The 13,493-nt window shown below is 40.4% G+C and overlaps 2 protein-coding genes and 1 long non-coding RNA gene across 6 annotated transcripts; 1 reads left to right on the forward strand and 2 right to left on the reverse strand.

Annotated features, from left to right (window-relative positions):
• Positions 1-207: 207 nt before the first annotated feature.
• On the forward strand, positions 208-10,843 carry mrs2 (magnesium transporter MRS2). Of its 2 annotated transcripts, XM_085291177.1 has the most exons (13): positions 208-999; positions 1,087-1,156; positions 1,785-1,849; positions 2,382-2,418; positions 2,803-2,915; positions 6,593-6,754; positions 6,872-7,002; positions 7,136-7,252; positions 7,605-7,674; positions 8,020-8,102; positions 9,354-9,471; positions 9,573-9,686; positions 9,828-10,843. In XM_085291177.1, the coding sequence occupies exons 1-13, from the start codon at positions 790-792 to the stop codon at positions 9,885-9,887; spliced, it is 1,350 nt and encodes a 449-aa protein (XP_085147303.1). In that variant the 5' UTR covers positions 208-789; the 3' UTR covers positions 9,888-10,843. The 2 variants fall into 2 exon arrangements, with proteins under 2 accessions (XP_085147303.1, XP_085147302.1); XM_085291176.1 differs by having other exon boundaries at positions 209-1,156.
• On the reverse strand, positions 2,259-5,617 carry LOC146563841 (integrin beta-1-B-like). 3 transcript variants are annotated; one of them, XM_085291180.1, is made up of 7 exons: positions 5,482-5,617; positions 5,039-5,304; positions 4,587-4,797; positions 4,347-4,476; positions 3,893-4,196; positions 3,666-3,793; positions 2,259-3,232 (listed from the first exon to the last, which is right to left on the reverse strand). In XM_085291180.1, exons 2-7 carry the CDS (start codon positions 5,290-5,292, stop codon positions 3,201-3,203), a joined length of 1,059 nt encoding a protein of 352 aa, XP_085147306.1. In that variant the 5' UTR covers positions 5,293-5,304; positions 5,482-5,617; the 3' UTR covers positions 2,259-3,200. The 3 variants fall into 3 exon arrangements, with proteins under 3 accessions (XP_085147306.1, XP_085147304.1, XP_085147305.1); XM_085291178.1 differs by having other exon boundaries at positions 3,552-3,793; XM_085291179.1 differs by having other exon boundaries at positions 3,552-3,793; positions 5,039-5,342; positions 5,482-5,567.
• Positions 10,798-13,488, reverse strand: LOC146563842 (uncharacterized). The gene is made up of 3 exons (XR_014894370.1): positions 13,224-13,488; positions 12,985-13,107; positions 10,798-12,838 (listed from the first exon to the last, which is right to left on the reverse strand). It is a non-coding gene; the product is annotated as an uncharacterized LOC146563842 (long non-coding RNA).
• Positions 13,489-13,493: the final 5 nt, after the last annotated feature.

The raw sequence follows: 13,493 nt of genomic DNA on the forward strand, positions 1-13,493 counted from the left end.
TTATTTACTTCCCATACTTGTCTCTCCCTGGCGGATACTGGCTTTTATATGTAATGCAAAGGGATCCCTCGTGGCCTCAGTATTTATTAATCCTCTTTGTGTGTTTCAATGACCTTTTTCTACAGCCACGGGTGTGTTTGATGGAAAGGTTCTCAGTCGGAGTGATCACCTCAATCATGGACGATCTTCGGCGCTCTGCGCTGCCGCCGCGGTGCATTATGGTCCAGAGAGCCCGTGCTCTTCTGTCCTCACGTTAAGCCGGGGAGCTGTGTTTTCAGGTTGAAACACAGCCGCACATGTAGACTCGGGACACTTTACAGGCATCGGCAGGTGACCTGTCTGTGATACTCGTGTCTGCGTTTACTGTCACGTTAAAACTTGTCGGCTGTTGTGAGTGAAGCATGTTTGTTATACTGCAGCAGCTAAGATAGTTAGCATAACAAACAGCCGCGAGACAAAGTTGAAGAAAGTTATAAAAGCAGGTGAAAGCGAGGCAATGTGCGCGTGAGAGATACTTATGTGTACTGTGAAGTTACTGTAACGTATGTAACGGAAGTTTTCACTCTTGTTGTACCTGTGGGTCAGGACTGTCTCGTCTAACACATAGCTTGGCAAACATCTGGAGGGCACCGAGGCACCACTAATGAGAGGATTGTAAACACTTGGTGCTTGCAGCTTTCTTTGCTTATGGAAGTTAAAGCGTGTCTTAATTTCATCCTCCTCCCTTCCCTGCTGCTGTGCCTGGTATAATCCCTTGCCTGTGGTGAACATCAGCTCTCCAGCGCCAGTATGGCGGTCTGCGTAAAGGCTTTGTGTTGCGTTGGTGTGGAGATCAAAATGCACAAGTTGCTGCTGGCCGGCTGTGCGAACTTTCATGCAAAGTGGTTTTTAAACTCTCTTGGTCCTTTTTCCTCACGACTTGGTGGGACAAGAACCCTCAGCTATTATAGCAGAGCTGCAGAGTTCTGTCCAACGGGACACTCTGTGCCACAGGGAAATGTAAGACTGGGATCATTCAGCAGGAACTACAGTGATGTCTGCTTGAATTCACTGGTCAGTCAAGCACTGCCTTTATCCACATGTCAGACCAGAAGACCTCAGTGTGCTGCAGTGAGAACTGAGAGAAACCTGCTGCAGAGAGGCGTAGTGTGGCCTGGTAAGATGTAGTTAATTTGGCTCATACTGACCACAGTATACAAGTATTCCACGTGACCTATAGTTGTCTTTACAGTCATGGTAAAAATAGTCTCTTTCAATTCTAAGGTTTTATCTATTACAGCATGTAAAAAAAGAGACTAATTACACCTTTACTGCTTTCATATGAGTTAGGAGGGCAATGAGCAGCCAGCTGCTGCTAATCAAATGTATTTGATTAGCTAATCATCAGCAAGCGTGAGCATCCCTATAAAAGCAGACGTTATGGTAGTTTGCTGGTTTGGAGCATTTAGATGCATATTAACACAGTGCCAAGAAGAAAACACATTAGCACTGATCTTAGAGAAGCAACTGTTGCTGCCCATCATGGGATGTAGTGAGTTTTTCACAGGAATACATAGTCTCCCTTTAAATTTTTCTTTTCCACTTGACTGCATTTTAAGTTAGAATAATGAAGAATTGTATGCTAAGGTTTGTAATTCTAAACTTTATTATCCCGACCCAATGCTCTGTACATACAGGTGAGAACCAAGCTATTGTCTTTCTGCTGTAGTCCAAGGTACTGCTCAACGTTACATGTCAAATACTTTCCTGCACACATGGTTTAACTTGGTCTTTTCTTTGAACAGTGTCCTTTATCTGCAGAAGAGTCTCAGACGCCCCTCCTTCCACTGTAGCTCCGGCATTTGTAGTGGTAAGAGAGAAATTGATTTAAGCAGTCATTAATTAATAGTTGCTAATACTACTTGAAAGGTTTTGGGATGTGGTTTGTCACTTTGTCTTGCTGCAATAAACAATATCTTATTATTTTGTTTACAAAACCTGTAGATTTCATTCACACGTTTATAATTTAACATACATCCTCCCCATCTTTACCTTAGAAACACTCAGCACCTGTGAGGTTACTGACCTGTCATCAGCTTACACCATTATTTATTTATTTATTTATTTGTTTATTATTTTGGTGCTGGCATCAAAAATAAGGTTTTGTTACAAAAAACAAAAAAACCCAACAGTAACAAACAAACTTGTCATTTGATCAGCCGTGTGTGTGGAGATGGATAGATATTTAAAAAAAACAAATAAGCATAGCATTTGGAATGCTCAAGTAATTTATTGTTATTATTTACATTTCACACAATTGTGTTTCAACGCTGTGCAAAAATGCAGTGAAGATGTGGTTGCTTGATGTAACCAATCAGCTTCGTGTTTTCTTTCTTTGACAGATGAAGTTTGACCAAGAGGGAAATGTGACGTCATTTGGTAAGTGTGAGGAAATTAACCTCATTAATGTTTACATGTTGTTGGCACTGAGACTGATGATTCTCTTATCTCTGGCATTGTGACAGAGCATAGGGATCTTTTCTTCTTTCTTTTTTTTTAACATGTCCCTGAAGTACTCTTCCGTATCCTTTTTATTATGTGTGGAACTGGACATGCACCACATTTTTGTCCATCACTGCTGTGTTTCTGTGTTACTTCCCCTGTGCAGCAGCCACTAATGGGTTGTGTTACCACCAGTGACTCACTTCTGTTATCCATGAGTAAAAATCAGTTGTATTTCAACCTCTACTTCATGTGTAGAGATTGGCCCAACTATATGTACATGTGTGCCTCTGCTCCTCCTTATTTGTTTTTCTCTTCAAGAAAAAAAGAAGACGGAGCTTTGCCAGGAGTTAAGTCTTCAAGCCAGAGACCTACGCTTCCAACACACTACCAGCCTCACTGCTAGAAATAACTGCATTATTTTACGAATGGCGGTATGTTTTATTTCTTTTTCCTTTGTCTGCCACGCTCCTCTTACACCACAGGAGGCGTAGCATGAGCCGCACCTGAGCCGAAAAACTGGAGTTAAATTTTTCAGATGTTGCTTTCAATCAAAATAAGATGATCTTTATCATGTTTTTGAAAAGTAAAAATCCTGTTATCATATATATGTTAGTCCAACCTACAATCTATCATCCTCTGGAACCATCATGGTTCATCATTTTACAGAATGAATGAATTCTGTTCTCTCAGCACATCGTATTTTATCTCCACCGTTGTCACGATGAGGTAGCCACACTTTCTGTCACACCTGATGACGAATGAGAAGGAACAGTCAGTTCAAGAACTATACTCAGAGGAGGAGATGCACACTCTGCTCATTCATCATAACCAGCAGTGATACAGAAAGTCTAGCAAACAGTTTTAACTAAAGTTAAAGTTTCACAATGTTGGCTCTGTGAAGAGTTTGTGGAAGACAAATAGAGGATACGGTGTTAAAGCAGTCTTGCTTCTCTTGTCTATAAAGTGTTCAGATGATGGTGTGTTTCTATATCTTCATTTTCTTGTAGTAATGATAGTGTCTGCAAAACATCGTACGGTATAAGAAGTAAATAAATATCCAGTCTCACGTGTTCATCTTTGCTCCCATCTCTAATGTGCTACACAAACAGGGCAGTCCTCACAGGTCGGCCCTTGGTACTGTGGCAAACACTGGCACTTTCCACAGACGCAGTTCCCCCTACCGTTGCACAGCTGCTGGTTTTTTGCCACACAGGAAGCAGTTTCCGTGCTGCAGCTGCAGTCACTACCTGTCCAGTTCGCATAACAGCGGCACATTCCACACTCGCATATCCCATTGCCTCCGCATATTCTGTCAGATTAAAAATGTAGTGTTTTAACTGTGAAGCTGTGTGATAACTTTATATCGGTATATTTTATATACAAACTCGTGGCAACTTTTTGTTTTTACCTGTTCTCGTGGTATGGACAGTCAAAGTTTGTGCACTCACAGAATTGTCCGCGTATCTTTTCTGGATTTTCCCGCTGGTTGCAGTGACACATGCCCGACACACACACACCCCGGCCGCTGCACACCGGGGCGCCAGGGCGTGAGCGACAGGAGTCTTCATTTTCTGACTCAAAGGAAGTTATGTCAGTCTGACAAAGGTTTCCAACATAAGGCTGATAGCACACACAACGCCCACACACGAGGGCCCCGTGGCTGCTGCAGGTGGGACTGTTTTCCTCTCTGTTTTCAGTGCAACTACACTGACCTGGTGAAGCAAATAGATTTTTAATGTTATTATCACACTGAAGAAAAATGAGCTGAATTATTGAACTCTCAATTTTCTAACAGTCTCATGAAGACTTGCTTTAGGTTTTCAGACTCAAATGTTTCTCGTAGCAAGTTGCTGCAGACTTACACTGCAAAGTTACCTCCAACGCCACACTCTTTGCAAAGCCTCTGGGTGTGATCTGGACAGACCAGGGTCCAGTGCTGTTCTGGTTTGAGATGTCACTCTTACTGGGACATTGTGCTGCTTCCACAGTTACCTGCAGCGCCAGAGGAACTGTTGTTCGAATAATTTGATTTTGGGGGACAAACAAGAAGGAACATTTTCTTTCTGCAAGAGACTGTGTTGGACAGGATTTCTTTTTCTGACCTGCATGAGTAAGGGGTTTCCTGTAGTTATGCTACTGAATGTGATGTTGAGACCAGCTGGCACGTTGCTGGTGTCTAGAGTCAGGTCTGTGGTAGGATGATCACTTGGCATAGAGATTGACAGAGGAAAGGACTGGCTCACACCTGGCCTCAAATGAATGGCGAGTTCCTGGGGCTGCAGGAAGATGGTTTTGGCATCTGCTATGTCTGTTCTGCAGAAGTTCAGAATCACAAGAAATAACATTGTAAGATTTTTTTTTTTTAACATCATAACAAAGGCCCTTTTCTGTTCCAAAATATATTTGAATCCAATCTGAAACTTTCATATTAATAAAAACAAAAGAAAACTTTGGAAGGTTAATTTCTTTTTCTTTTTTTTTTTTTTTTTGTATGGAACACTAAAAAACTGTCAGGTGTCCTTTAATGACTAAAGAGGTATTTAAAACAGCTTACCTGCTGTCATTCCTGATGACCTGCACACTGCTTTGAGGTTTATATATATGACCTTTATGACAGCCAGCTCTCTGCAGCCCCTTCACAGTATGACAGTGAATGTTAGAGTTGGGGGCAGTGCACCAAGCGCACTCAGGGCCGGATTGGATGCACTGATTGCAGCTGGAGTCAGATGTGGAGCATTTTTGTCCACTGGTCAAACTGAAACTCGGCATAACCAGCAGCAAGAAGAGATGGGACAGCTTCACAGCCATCGTTAGTCCTGACTGTACAAGGGTAGAAACCACAGAAGATATGTTTCAGTCTAAAATTAGAGGAAATAAAGTGTAAAGCAAACATAAGCAAGGACTGATCAGTAAGTGACTGAGACTGCAGTTACTGCAATACAAGCTTGTAGTTATGTGCTACATAAACAAATGTACACACACAGAATGCTTCATTACCTGAAGAACTAAAAGTTTTCAGCTCTGTTATGTCGTCGTGAGGTCTCTGCAGGCTGTGACATGCTGACCATTCACAGTTGTATGTTGGCGGTATCTAAGTGGGACTCAGGACCAGGGAGGCACAACTAGATCCTGATTGGTGCTCAAGTTTCAAATCTCTAACCACAAATATTTACAGTTCAGAGTCAAACAGAGCACTGACATGTTAACAGTAAAACGTTAACCGGGCGCCATGTCATGTCTCCAAAGCCTTTAAAGGAAATTCAGCCATGGAGTCTTTAACAAAAAAGCATATTTTAAACATTCACTCTTTGGATCAGAGTATGTGGATGAGGACAGACTTTTTTGCCCTCCCTGTGGAAATTTTATTATTATTTTTCAGCATTTCCCAAGGGCTGTTAAACAAAGCAAGGAAATTGCAACACAGCACACGGGAAACGTCCTAGTTTCATTTTGGTTGCTTACATTATTTTAATTTGCACAAAGAAATAAAACTATTGACATAAACCAGGATTAAAATTACTAGTCTCACTGATGCTAATAGTCAGTTGTGTCCTGTGAGTAAGTCTCACAGCCCATTTTTTCCTTAGAGAATCTCTTAAGCTCCTGCAGATTTAATGATCTTCTGCTATGGACCCTTGTCTTCAGTTCACCCCACAGATTTTCGTTAGCGTTCAAGTTGGAGCTTTTTACAAGCCAGTCAGTAATGTTCACTTTAGTCTTCTGGAGGTTGTTCTTCACCAGGAGAACGTATGTTTTGCTGGAAGACCCAGGTTTACTGGTGACTGCTTGAGGCTTTCTGTTTTTGCTTAATTCCTTCCACCTTGACGAAATTCCCAGTTCCACACACACTCTGAAGCATCCTCTGTGTGTAATACTAATAATATTGACACTAATATTTTTTTTTTCTGAAATAATTTATTGTGTGGAGCTAGAAATAATTAATACTTAGTAAAAAGACAATTGGTGTATTTGGAAATGTTATACTGAAAATCCCTCCCTATTAAATATAACAGAAAATTTCTGTTATATTTAATAGGGAGGGTAATAATTTTGTCCTCGTCTGTTTGTTTAAGCTCTAGCCCATAACCTCCACTCGCTGTCTTTTCAGGCCTTGAAAGCCATCTTGACCCCGGAGTCTCTTATGGTCTTGGATTTTCGTGGTCTTGGACTGGAGCGCTGGTTAGTTCTGGAGCTCGCCCCCCAGCTAGCGTCACAGACGCACACTCTGCCCTTCGAGTTCAGAGCACTGGAAGCCATCCTGCAGCACAAGGTGAAACCGATCAGACCAGACAGAGTGCTTGTGTAATTAAGCGTGGTCTAACCTAGATAAAGCCTGAATGAAAGTCAAGGACACACACCTGAAGCTTTGTATTATCTGTGTCAACAGGTAAACACGCTGCAAGCCCGGTTGAATGAAGTTGAACCAGTCATATTGGATACGCTGGAATCCCTCGTAGACCCTAAAATCCTTTCTGCTGATAGAAGTAAACTACATGTACTTCTGCAGAATAGCAAGAGGTAATGAATCACTCAAGACATGTAATTGTATTTGAAGAAGTCATTAATGGCATCTGGCATATATGTAAATGGAAGTTTTCAGCCTAAAGATTTACAGTCTTGTAAGTTTTCCCTTCTCTCACGCCTGTTACAGCTTATCAGAGTTGGAGACAGACATAAAAATGTTTAAGGACTCCATGCTGAAGGTCTTGGATGAGGATGAGACGGTTGAAGAGTTCTGTCTCACAAAATGGACAGACCCAAGAGTTTTGTATGTCACACATGCACTCAGACACATGTATATGGGTGCTGAACACAGTATCTTAAAAATAGTTGGAAATCTCCAGTCAGTGGTGAAGCATGTTGAAAAAGAAAGACACGAATTTGTTGAGTTGCCAAGGATCAAAGTCTGTTTCCAGTCTGTTTTCACTCACCTGCAGATCATACGTTACAGGTTAACCTTTTTCTGTGTATGTGGGTTTTTGTTTTGTTTTTTCAAATTAAATTAATTCTGCCCAAACTGCCAGGCCCAGCTGTACTTCTATTTTTCATCCATCTATCCATTCTCTTCAACTTGTGTGCTTCTATTTTGTATATAACCTCATGTCTGTCTGCCTTTTTAGTGAAGAGAGCAGTTTGGGTATTGACCACGCTGAGGAGATGGAGCTTTTATTGGAGAATTATTATATGCAGGTAGCTGTACTTTAAATTCCCGAGTTTTAACATGATCAACAAATATTGCAATTATGCAAAAGTCTTGGTAAAGGCTGCATGCTCACACATTGTATAGGACACATTTGTCATAGATTTCATCAAGCCACGACCACTTCGTATGTTTTTATTTTTTTATTTTCATCTAAGCATTTATACCCATTTATGCTTCTGCTATGGTGATTACTTATTTCTTTGCCTCTATTTTAGTTTAATATCCGAAGCACTGAAACACTTTACATGTTACCTGTGGCAGTTGTGATGGGCTGTCAGTAAGGTGTAGGTTGTACAATTGTTGTCATATTGACCGTGAAATACTTCACACAGGCCGAGGAACTTGGGAACAGAGCCAGAGAGCTGAAGGGTCTGATAGACGACTCTGAGAGTGTAATCTTTATCAATCTGGACAGGTACGTACAAATTGGCTATACATTATGTATACATGCACACTATAGACTGATGTTTTTGAGAAGCAACAAACTCAAAACACTGATAATGAGGCTTAACAAGCCATTATTTTTGAAGATTGAATTTGATCTTATTCAGTCCCCCCCCCCCCAAAAAAAAATGCTTTGCCATCTACAATTTAACAAGAAAAATTAAATTTACTAAAAATTGATGCATCTTTGTACTCGTGTGGAATTTTGTGAGCTAGGGGGATGTTCTAACACGTCCAGATTGCGGTTTGGTATTGTCATCCTGAAGAAGGCAAGGTCGTATTTAAAAGATTTTTATCTGAATTGCAGTAAATGTTGCTCCAAAATAAGTACAGTCATGTGAAAGGAGAGTTTTGGGCGCACGACTGGATAGTCGCCTGTCAGAATGTTCCTCTTTCACAGGACTGTAAATGTGATTCAGAAACAGTGGCGCCTTCACAAACGTGCTCGTTACTCCTGCCATGTGCAGTTACACACACACACGCCTGCTGATAATAAGCTGATGGCATCCATTATTTCAAAATAGAAGTTATTTCAGAGACACTTACCATCTGTGGGATGCCTTTTTTTTTTTTCTCTTTTTTTCTAATATATACCCAGTTTTGTTACTAATTAGCATTTTTTTTCCCCCCAGATGTCAGATATCGTCTAGGTTAGGAATGTGAGACTCATTTTATATCGAGGGCGACATGCAACCCACTTTGTTCTCATAAGGAAAACCAGCAAAACTACCTTTTCTGCCACAGTACAGAAGTTTCAGTACACATTTTTACAAAATAAATAAAATGAGACAAAACTGAAGTGCTATTTCAACAGTGTGTCTGAATTACAGAAATATATAACTTGGGACCCATCATCAGTGGTGGACCTTGGATTCATTGGGTGTTTCAGCCATTATCACTAGACACCCTCATCCAAGGAGGCCCTGCGAGGGTTGATCAGGAGTGTGTCACTGTTATTTCTACTTTCTTTTGTTTAGTTTTCTAAATTATTTTCTTCTATCAATTCACTGCAAAACAAAAGTAATACTTACCTCTTTAATATTTAAAGAGCCTCACTTCTTCAAAGGGATAGAAAAGGTGATAGCGAGAAGTAAGACAAAAGAGAAGAGAGCCGGAAGGGGGGCGCCTGATCTGGCATCCCACACCTCTCTGCCAGATCAGGCGTTCTCTTGTTTTGTATGATTTCTTGCAGCCACTGAGAGCACTGTGTGCTTTATTCCAGCCACCGGAACGTGATGATGCGACTGAATCTGCAGCTGACCATGGGGTCCTTCTCCCTTTCCTTATTTGGCCTAATAGGTGTGGCATTTGGAATGAATTTGACAACAGCTTTCGAAGATGTGAGACAACTTCTGATCAATACTTTTAATAGTTGTAACTAGTGCTTAATGTTTATGAACAGATATTTATGCACTGCTCTGCCTGTGTGTCTCTCCTACAGGACCCCCGCGCTTTCTGGCTGGTAACAGGTTTCATGTTCTTGGGCAGTGGGCTGATATGGAGGCGACTTTTATCATTTTTGGGACGGCATCTAGAGACTTCAGTACCCCCACGAGTAATGCAAACGCATACACAGACACTGTGCCTTGTTATGTGTTCCTGTAAAGTCCAGTCTGCGTAACACTATGCACACCTTTCCCTGGACTGATCCAGAGAAATGCATCCGTAAAAATAATTTCTTCTCTCTGTGATGCAGATCCCTCCAATTTGGAAGAGGAATATGAGACCATCAGACATCAAGGCTGGGGTCAGATGAAGTTCTACCTCGCAGATGATGGTTGTCTCGCAGCGCTCTTGGTCCTCTTTAACTTGATGCAAAGACTTCTGCTAGAATTTTTATTTTTAACACACCTCATTGTTTTACTGTCCCATGGCCACAGCAGAGGTTGAGATTACGCTCACATCTCTGGAGACTATAGTGCAGTGGTTCTCAAACTGTGGGGCGGGCCCCACTGGTATGGCATGGACAACCACGTAACACACATGAAGTTATATGATGTGAATATGATTTTTATTATTATTATTATTTTAGGGAAAAAATTGTAGTGAATTTTGAGGTGTGGACGATATCCATCTTGCATGAAGATCTGCTTTTGGTTTGGGGCATGTCAGAAGAAACTCTGCTCCAGTGTGTGCGTGTCACTGTTTCCCTTCATTTGACTGACGGTCATTTTTCATTTCTGCTTTTTATCTTTTTGTTTTCTTTCCTTTCAACGTCCAGTGCAGATAAAACTTTGAGTTTTCTTAGTGTTGCAGAGCCAGGAACAGCAGGACAAAGCCCGTCCTGTGCTTGCTGTGGGTGCAACTGTAACGTAATCAGCGGCTGCTAGTGCTCTGGTCAGGACTAGCTTCACTGCTATTAGCAGGTTTCTTTGCACTTACAGTAATGAGCACAGCGTTGTTGCCGGGTCCAGTGACGTCTTCACCTGTTTGCTCTGCTGCACTCTTTGAAGCAGGAACCGCCACCCCACACCTCGAGGAAGTGGTGGGGAAATACTGCACATCTCCATATATGTGTATTTAAAAAAAAAATTTAAAAAAAGCCAGGTCATATAATAATCATCTCATTATGGAGTTGTGCTTTCTTTCATTTCACTGGTGAAGAACAAAGAAAAAAAAACTTTATATCACTGTGGAAGCAGTAAACCTGTGACTCTGTCCCTCTGTACTCTGTATGTTCTGCCTTTATTAAACCGGAGGAAGTACACTGTGCAGCTTTGTGGCATGGTGTTTGTGTCAACATGAGCGACAGGCACTTGCTCAAAAATGTCATTGTTTTTCTTATAAATGCAGAGTTTAGAGTGACTTTAAAGATGTTTTCAGCTTTTACCAAAGGGAAGCTTTATCATTTATAAACTTAATCAAGTATTATAAAAAATAATTATAAATTGGTTGATGAAAGGTTTGGTGTATCTGCATGATGTCAACTGAAGCCATAGATTAGGTCTTGCATTAGTGGTTCTCAGGCCAAAGGTCAGGATACCAACATAGGGTCACCAATTAAATCAGATGAGTTTTCAGGTTATTAACGAATTGGGGAGGTTATAATAACAGCTTATGAGTTCACCCATAAGATAATGCTTTTATTTATTACATGATTTATTTCTTTTTGGTTGAGTGTGTCAGCTTGACTACTGCGTGTTTTAACTCTATTTTCTGTTCTGAAATATATTATTTTCAGGGAACGTTGAATTACGTGGATCCACTTTTCTTTTGTGACATTGACCTGCAAAAATGTCTCAGTGAAACAAAAAATTCACACAAATGGATATAAATAACAAAGTAGAAAACATCAGTTTCTTTAAAGCTGAGCGCATGTAATGACAGATTTTTCAGATTTCTGATGAGCAATACTTGGGAAGATGTTTTATTAATGTGGACTGTTAGGCTATAAGACTAATATCCTTGGTTTGCTGTGTCAAATTAAGAACTGTTATGGCTGGATAATGTTTTTTATTATTAATATTAATTGAGGTACCTCACATGGAGTCAAAATATCCTTCTCACTGCCTAAGTGGTTTCAAGGTTTGGAAACTACACTAGGCTTCATGTTTTGTAAATATGAGTTGGTTTGAAAGGGAGTAAAGCATTTGACAGTAACGGCCATTTAAACTGCTTGGTTGTCATTACAGCCTTTCTCCACCAGAGGGAGTCATGAACCACACCGTGTGTCACAACAAGCTTGTCCTTCAATAAAAATCAATGGAATCATAAAGTTTTTATTGAAATCTATGTTTTTGGAAATTATTCCGTCTGATCTATGTGCTAATTTCTCCGATGTCTCAAAGGGAAACTTATTTTTGTTGTAAAATTTATGTGTGTATATTCCAACACACAAAAGATGGTTTAGTCTCAAATCAATCCATACTGTGATGATTGCTCCTAATCTCCTGAGACCCAGAAGAATAAATGTTTCATAGTTGGTTGGTTTGTTTGTTTTTAGATAATTTAAGTATAGTAGTTGAAATAAATGTTTAGAAGATTTTTTTTGGAAAATTATTTATTTTTTATCTTAGTATGATGAAATGATATTGTTTCCTTTTTCTTTTTTTTTTTTATTAAACTCCATTCTGCACTCCTAATACTCACCTAAACATGGGTTGTTGGGTCATGCTCCCCATGGCAGTAACAGTGATCATGGATGGTGTGACAGAGCGCTGGGTGTGGCAGATAGGATTTTACTCATACTGCTGTCAGGAGGTGAGGTGGAAGAGGGCCAGATTTTGGAGCAAGAAGGTGAAAGCTTAGAGGAGTCCGAGCAGGGACAAATATAGAAATGTTGTTAAAGCTAGGGCTCTGAAGTTGTGGCATTTGGTTTCTCGGCTGCCATTTAAAACACCGGCCTGTGAGGGCAATAATCTTTTGGCACCCCTGTTGCATTCTGTTTAACAGTGGTCTCACCTTCCAGAGAGCTTCATTCTTTCCCCTTTAACGATTAAGATAATCCGTTACTTTGATGGACTCCCTAATATCTGAAAAATGTGCCTTGACTTACTGAACTGACTGTAACAAGGAACCAGCAAGTTCAGGTCCTAGGATATCTGAGTCATGCCATGAAATGGATGTTTTCAGATGAGCACGTCCCTCTGGTTTGTGTGCTCTGACATGTTTTTCAGAAACCTGGTTACCTATTTACACTTTGATGTAATCATAGGGCCTCCTGTCCTGGTGGTTGTTAGCAGCGTTGTCCTGTTTTCATTTTTCATTCTAATGAGACAGGAGAGGTACAGGTTAATGCACCTTTAGCTTATACATCATTAATTATATAAATCAGCAGAGAAAAGAAGGAATCAAACTTTTTTCTGTTTGTGTTTGATTTGTTTAAACATTAAGCAATACTTCTGATAACAAACCTGCTGTTGTGTCCCCCTTTGAGCTTTTACCTTCCTGTCTGACCTCCCTCCACTTCATTTCATGACAGCTCTAATCAAACCACAATTTTGAGTAAAACCCTGTCTTCTGTCTCCTGAAATAGGCTGAAAATGTGCGGCGTTAAAATTTTGTTTTGGAAGGAGTAAAAGTTAAAAACCTCTTTTTTTAGCAATAGAATCATAATAGCTACAAAAAAAAAAACAAAACAAAAGCTTATCACCATATTTTATAGCCACAAGGGAGGGGAGTCCATTTTGAAAAGAAATGTTTGCCCAGCCCCCGCAAATATGGCATCAATAGAACAGTAGGATTCATGTGAATTACATAGAGATAAATGGCCTTTGCCTCAGACTCAAGTCCTCCAAAAAAGGGCAAAATGAATTGCTGGATTTAAAAAAGCGTATATCCACACTAAAAATGTAAATAAGAAAAAGCCGCTCGTTCCGCCTATTATTAATTAACCTCGGTGTAAGGCAGTTGAGCTAATGTC

Source organism: Mchenga conophoros, linkage group LG11, assembly GCF_057382185.1.
Source record: "Mchenga conophoros isolate Kocher_MC1m ecotype Shallow Benthic linkage group LG11, M_conophoros_male_GT1.1, whole genome shotgun sequence".
Classification (NCBI taxonomy): Eukaryota; Metazoa; Chordata; class Actinopteri; order Cichliformes; family Cichlidae; genus Mchenga; species Mchenga conophoros.

Coding starts and splice junctions, on each gene's coding strand:
- mrs2 (XM_085291176.1), top strand. CDS start 790: ATGGCGGTCTGCGTAAAGGCTTTGTGTTGCGTTGGTGTGGAGATCAAA. Junction 7,253..7,604: donor TGGACAGACCCAAGAGTTTT/GTATGTCACACA, acceptor CTGCCTTTTTAG/TGAAGAGAGCAGTTTGGGTA. Junction 9,687..9,827: donor AGACTTCAGTACCCCCACGA/GTAATGCAAACG, acceptor TCTGTGATGCAG/ATCCCTCCAATTTGGAAGAG.
- LOC146563841 (XM_085291178.1), bottom strand. CDS start 5,292: ATGGCTGTGAAGCTGTCCCATCTCTTCTTGCTGCTGGTTATGCCGAGT. Junction 4,798..5,038: donor GTCATCAGGAATGACAGCAG/GTAAGCTGTTTT, acceptor GAACTTCTGCAG/AACAGACATAGCAGATGCCA. Junction 3,794..3,892: donor TGTCCATACCACGAGAACAG/GTAAAAACAAAA, acceptor TTAATCTGACAG/AATATGCGGAGGCAATGGGA.